We start from the raw sequence: 7,278 nt of genomic DNA, 5'->3' as shown, positions 1-7,278 counted from the left end.
GACTGCTTCGTGCCCCTCTCCAACCGATGTGGGATGTTACAACATAAGTGGAAAAAAATAATAACAACAATGCTAAACTTAACAAAATATTCATTTAATTTAAAATTTATTAACCGACATAGTAAATAATGTAATAATATATAATTGATATTTTTTTAATGTAAAAATTCTTTCATCCATATTTAAATTATATGAGTATATCAATCAATAAATTCTAAAACACATCATTTATTTTGTTTTTGGTTTCTATTTCTTTATTTGTTATCGAACATGCGATGGCTCACTCACAATAATACTAACATTAACTGCTCATTGAACTGGAAGAATGAGAAAATATATAATATTGAGCGTTGAAAAAGGGGTTTGTTCAGGATATTAGAAATGACATGATAAACAATTTTTCAAACGAAAGTGAATTTGACTGATTTTATTTTCAAGATATTCAATTCACTCTTTTTTCTTCTTTTTTTTAATTTTGTGCAGTGTACAGGCTAATTTGATCATTTTTAGAGCTGCATATACAATTAAACTAAAGTGACATAGAAAAAAAAAAGGATGGAGGATGTAAAAAAATTTATACTTTGGAGGGCAAAGTAAAAAAATAAAAAATTATATCAACTTTAAAATTACTATATAATTCTAATTTTTTTAAAAAAAGACTTAAATAACTTAAATCTTATATTTCTAATAAAAAATCATTATAATATAACTAATCGCAATATTTTATTATAGATACGAACAAAAGAGGGGTTAAAAGGTGTTAAAAAATAAAATAAAAAATAAAAAAAAAAGGAAAAGGACCCTCCAAAATTTGGGGTCCTAGGCTGAACTTTGCAATGCATGTTGCAATACAAGCCAAGAAACTCGTTGCTGTTGGATTTCTTAAAATTGAAAAAGTTGCACTTTTGAGTTTCTACAAAACAATCTAATTCAAGGTATATGAGACCATTATACCATTACGTAGTGAATCACAATTTTGTGATCTACATATCCCATATGTTTGATCAATCATCAGTACCAAAGTAACGATCACCAAACTCGCCCATTCCATGTATGACACGGAATTCTTCATTCAGTGCAACATCAATCTCTGAGGTCACAATCTTCAAAGACGGGAATCGTTTGCAAACACAGTGGATTCCCTCAGGGGCCTGAAAGTTTGAAAAAGCAGCAGCAGCAAAATCAATCTACGCATTGCTGACAATGTTAACGAACTACACATCTCGAACCAGAGCAAAAACTAAAAATAATAAATAATAACTCACAGATATGAGGTTAAGGAATATGATATGCGATTCTGGAACCCCTTTCTGTATGAGTAGTTCAATAGCTTGGTTAGCAGAGTTTCCTACAAAAAATATAATTTCATGTTAGTTTTCAATTATCAGCAGTCCAAAAAATTGAGGAATATACATAGAGCTGGAATGGAACAACATTCATAAACCATTTCATATGTCACCAAAATAAAATGTCAACTTTTAACTCTTAAACGAGCATCAACATATAACCCCGACAAAGGTGGTAAAAGCAGAAAGAGAATACCAAACCACAAAGAGTGAACAAGGTTTAAAACTAAAAGGATATAGTACATAAATGGAGTAACAATTTTTTTCCTTAAAAAAAATCAAAAGAATAAATAAATAAAAAGAGCTGAATAGACTGCCCACAAAGCCAATGCTCTGGCAGTCCACAAGCATCATCCAGTAAAATTTATCAAATGAATAATGAACTCAAAATTCTTTTGACACAAGGAAAAACTGTCAGCTTAAGTCTTATCTCCTCACCTTGTTTATTTATGTATTTTTTTTTCTTTTTCTCAGAAAATATAATTCCACATGAAATCATTTTAACTGCTGCTACTCAACTTCATGATGTTTCTATAAAAATACACAAGTGCATTTTTCCTAGGAGTAGGAAATAAGAATTGCATGCACAGAAGTATAAAAAGAATGATAACCAAATTACCTGTAGCAAGAACAGGATCTAGAAGCAGGACATGATGTTCTGAAATATCCTTGGGAAGTTTCTCATATATAAGCTGAAATGGCATACCTTAGTTATATACACAAAAAATTTTCGATGGAGAATCTAGTAGATATCTTGAACTTTAGATGCACCCATTCATTACCTTTTTTCCATTGTCTCCATCACGATGGATTAGAATTTTTCCAATTTTGATTCCTTTGCATCATGCACACAATGCAATTTCCATGCTCTCACCACTAACACAATAAACAAGGAAAGCTTTGATAAATCAGAAAATGTAACAACAAAATCCATTCATCTTTTAATGCTTAAAAAAGTGCTAAACACCTGGGATAGCAGATGCCATGGTACTGAATAAGAGCAGCATTTGCACCACATACTCAAGTCCCCAATTAAAAGTATTATTGCTGGTAGCTACAAGCTTAAAATCAATACTTGACATAAAGCTCACCTTCGAACAATAGAAGACCCACATAATTTTTTGCAGAAATGAACCCCAGTGTATACAGACCCTGCAATAGAATAAGGACAACCATCAAAAGACATGCAGATTCTTCCTTAAATCTTGGACATAGACAATTTTTATGGTTCATAGAATACGATGATCCAGATTCACACAAACTTCACAATCCACCCATTCAAGCTAACTTATCTTCAGACAGGTATGCATGCACAGATAGATATCTTAAGGCTTAATAATCTGAAATCACAGAATTACATGGTCCCAGCTTCATATTATACCCATTCAAACACAGAAAAACACATAGCAAAATTTTAGTCAATAATCCTTTTAAAATAAGAGAAACGATTCTGAAACATGCAATCTGATGGGCTTGCTTTAACAACACCCAATGGTGCTTCTTTGCAACAAACATTCTTCAAAATATTGACAAGCAGACGCTCTTCACTCTGTCAGCAAAGCGAAAATATGCAATTCTCCAAGATCTCTTGATGATCAAAGTCCCACAAACTCCCCAAAATCCCACAAAAAACCCAATCACAATGCTGATAATGAAGCCCAGTTTCTCAAATTTAGCTCCACCATCTCCATCTTCGTCTTCTTCATCACCTCCTGGTTTGCTTTGGCCACTGTCTTCCATAGAGACCAGCATTTCCTTGGTAGATTGATGGGTCATCAAGGGTCAGAAACTGATTGGTGGTTGGGATTTTTCCAGACAAGTTACTGTATGAGAGATTGAGATGGTTCAGAAATGTTAAAGAAGTCATTTGAAGTGGGATTGGACCAGAGATTTGGTTAATGGAGATATGAAGAGTTTCAATCCACTCAAAATTCCCAGTGCTTGATGGGATTTGACATGTCAAATGATTCATTGACAAATTCAAAGTACCAAGTTTAGTGAGATCCGTTAGTTCCATCGGTATACCTCCTGATAAGTTGTTGTTAGAGAGATCAAGAAGGTATTCCTCCACAAGGTGTTTCGGATGCAGAGAATTATGGTAAACAAAGAAATAACCAGAAGATCATTGATCATCCTTTGAAAAATGTTGTTGATGATCAGCAAAAGGAACAAAAGCGTCAACAATAAAGGGTTATCATTGAACCTTGATCAAAGAAAACAGATGAAAAGGTAAAAGATCAAAATATTTATTTGCAGGAAAAGGAAAGAATGAAGAAAGGTAAAGAGTCATCAACAGCTGATATTAGTGCAGTGCCAAATAAGGTTATAGAGAAGGAAAAAGGAAAAGAAAAAGAAGTTAGTAGGCACAACAACAAAAGAAAAACAAATTAAGGAATTATTAGAACCATCCATAAAAAAGGATGAAGGCGAAAAGGATGAAGAGAAGAAGACTCTGATAGACATAGGTGCAGCAGTACAAGTGCTTGTGTCATTCGGTGTATATGTTTTCTATAGCTTATTTGGTTCCTTTGAAAAAAACTAAAAGTGCCTAGCCTTTGTTTTCATGTTTTCCTCCCATTAATTTGCTTATTAGTTGTTCACTATGTGTGTAATTTGTAATCAACTTCTATAATAAGTACACTGATATGAAAAAACACAGTTACATGATACTAAGAAAAAAAAGAAAATACCCACTCTGTTTTCTCCTTTCTATGGTCTTCCTCTCATTCTGTTTCCTTCCTCTTTCCACTTTCTCCCCAAACATTCCTTTCCCCACTTCTTCCACCACTTTCTCTATCCAGATTCCCCCTCCCTCTCAATTTTCTACCTCATTCCCTCTCTATTTTTATCTCTTGTTTCCCTATTTCAAGATCATTTCCTATATTTTCTTCCACTTTGTGTTTTTCCACTTTCTCTAATTATTTTCTCTTTACAAAAACTCTCCCCATACATTTTCTCATCACTACTTTTCTTTCTACAGTTTCACTGCTGTCTCTCTCTACTATCTGTTCTCTCACTTTATCTCTAAACTTTCTACATGTCACTTTCTCTTTTCACACTTACTCTACACTTCCTCTATAACTTCTCTATCAAGCTCCACAGCTTCTCTATAAACTGAAAGAAAAAGTTTTGAAGACGGAAAGAGAGAATTCTCTACAACTTCTTTTCTTGAATATTTGATGCTTTTTCAAGCTCACAATGATTACAATAATGTTTTTATATTCGGCAATAACAAAGCTAGCTAGCTAGCTAACAGTTAGCAAAACAAACTCTCCTAACTAACACACTACACATACATGCTTGACATTAACCACCGTAGCTGAGCTGGAACAATGACGTGGCACAACTTAGGTGGACTATATATCCTCAAACTAAACCAACGAAGAAAAGGGATAAGTAAACCTTTCTATAACTAAACATAAGTCTATTTGATGTTATTTAGTATACCGTGAATTTATTTGGTACCCTTTAGTATTATTCAATAGTATATATATGTTTCTTTTCTTTTCTTTTTTCCTTTTTTTCTCTTTTTTTTTTTTTTTTGGGATAAATTGTAACAGCCCAGACCACCCGCATCAGGATATTGTCCTCTTCGGCCCAGGGTTCACACCCTCTCTCCCCCCTGGCCTCAAGGTTTTGTCAAAACGCGTTCTGAAGGGAGAGGTATCCACAGCCTTAAAAAGACCACTTCGTGCCCCTCTCCAACCGATGTGGGATGTTACAATCCTCCCTCCTTAAGGCCCAGCGTCCTCGCTGTCAAAATGCATCCTGAAGGGAGAGGTATCCATAGCCTTAAAAAGACCGCTTCGTGCCCCTCTCCAACCGACGTGGGATGTTACAATCCTCCCTCCTTAGGGCCCAGCGTCCTCGCTGGCACACCGATCCGGGTACTGGCTCTGATACCACTGTAACAGCCCAGACCACCCGCATCAGGATATTGTCCTCTTTGGCCCATGGTTCACACCCTCTCTCCCCCCTGGCCTCAAGATTTTGTTAAAACGCGTCCTGAAGGGAGAGGTATCCACAGCCTTAAAAAGACCGCTTCGTGCCCCTCTCCAACCGATGTGGGATGTTACATAAATTCAATAGTATACAATGGTATATGATATAAAAATAGAGGCGTACTTTATATATTAATCTAGTGATCATGATCATGTAAGATTCTAATTAACATTAAAAAAGAAAAAGAAAAAAGGTAACGTTCTTGTAGGAGATCATTTGCGTTATGGATTTGTATTAGTAACTTGTGTGGCATATGACTGTATATCTATGCTTAGCAAACCTCTACCTGCCACAAAATTAGTATGCAACTCATTAATAACTCTAGCATTATCCATTAATTGTTGGTTATATACTAATATTCTTTCAAATGTAGCGATGGCCTCCACCACTCAAAAGTCTGTCAATGGGCGTGCGCGGTACTATCATCTGAATATTACCTTTGAATAAAAATTTAATGAATTAATTGTAAAGTTTTTATTGTAATAAATAAATAATATTAGGTATCAAATAAATCTATCAAAAATAAGTATTGATGAATTAATATTTTATGATATTAATATAATATATTATTTATGATAAATGACCTTTGAAAAAATAAGTATATATATTTAAATATAAACTATGATATATATATATATGAATAAATTTATTTGATATCTCAAGCGTTATCCGTTAATTTGTTTTCTTTTTTTTTGGGTAAAAAATCCGTTAATTGGTTGTTGTTTATATATATTTACATTGTTTCAAATAATAATGGGTTATTTCGAAAAATAGCCACCTTACAACTCCATTTTAGAAAAATAGCAAAAATTTTTTTTTTTAAATAGCCACCTTGGGACAAAAATAACCTTGATAAAATTGAAAATTACGCAAAAGGCTTTTTATTTAATATGGGTATGCAAGAAATTGATTTATGAGCTATTATATGTGATTTTAAAGATATTTAGGTGGCATATGGTTTGAAAATGGGAAAAATTTTGTGTAAAACTGAAAAATTATGAAAAACAGTAAAAACGGAGAAAATTTAGCGAAAAAGATGAACTTCCGCCAATTTCCTCCAGTTTGTCAATTTTCACAAAATTTCTGCCAATTTTTTGCCAATTTTCCGCCAATTTTCCATCAGTTTTTCGCCAATTTTCCGCCAGTAGGAAAAAGCTATATTTGGCCCAAAAAAAAAAAAAACAGAATCAACTTTTTTAATACAATTAATATGTTTGTTTAGTATTATTCAAAATTTTATATATTTATTGATTTAGTTTAATGTTATTAATTTAATTTTGTAGTAAAATGTAAGATGATGACATTGTAATTGCAGTTTTATACAATGGAACATTGGTACAAAATGATGGTGGTAATTGGGAATATCGAAATGGTAAAAATATAATGGTTTCCGTCGGCAAGAGATGCACAAAAATAGAGTTAGAGGATGAGATTTTCAATTCTATTGAGATAGATCGAAATGAATATTTGCTAAAGCTAAAATGGATATATGGACGATGTACAAAAAAGTTGGATCCTACAAAAATACGATGTGATAGGGATGTGAAATGCTTTCTTCAAGAAGTAAGGAATGGAAGGATGACAATGATGCGGCCTCCATTGTATGTTGAGGTAATTTCGAAAGTTGAACATGTATGTACAAATGTTCATCAAACAGTATTTGCTTCGGATAGTGGGAGTAATCTTCATTCTTTTTCTTATCCTCCAATTGGCATTCGTCTACCACAAGCTTCCAGTACAAACCTATTCAGGCTACATCTCAGGAAATTATGGTTCAAGAAACTCAGTTTAGAGATCAAGTTGATGTTCGTGGAGCCTGGACATCATTTGACATCCACGAAGGAGTTGATGTTGGAGGTGACTATGCTGAACGGTTTTCTAACGATGAGGAGTATGAGCAGTTGCATCATATTGATCATGATGAGAATTA

General features: G+C 33.5%; 1 protein-coding gene across 1 annotated transcript; it reads right to left on the bottom strand.

Moving 5' to 3' along the window:
• Positions 1-843: 843 nt before the first annotated feature.
• On the bottom strand, positions 844-2,100 carry LOC132799500 (uridine/cytidine kinase UKL1, chloroplastic-like). The gene is made up of 3 exons (XM_060811540.1): positions 1,966-2,100; positions 1,266-1,348; positions 844-1,151 (listed from the first exon to the last, which is right to left on the bottom strand). Exons 1-3 carry the CDS (start codon positions 2,048-2,050, stop codon positions 1,005-1,007), a joined length of 315 nt encoding a protein of 104 aa, XP_060667523.1. The 5' UTR covers positions 2,051-2,100; the 3' UTR covers positions 844-1,004.
• Positions 2,101-7,278: the final 5,178 nt, after the last annotated feature.

The sequence above is a fragment of the Ziziphus jujuba genome, chromosome 9 (genome assembly GCF_031755915.1).
Source record: "Ziziphus jujuba cultivar Dongzao chromosome 9, ASM3175591v1".
Taxonomy (NCBI): domain Eukaryota; kingdom Viridiplantae; phylum Streptophyta; class Magnoliopsida; order Rosales; family Rhamnaceae; genus Ziziphus; species Ziziphus jujuba.
The sequence above is the reverse complement of the archived record's forward strand: the minus strand, read 5'-3'. Positions and strand labels throughout refer to the sequence as shown.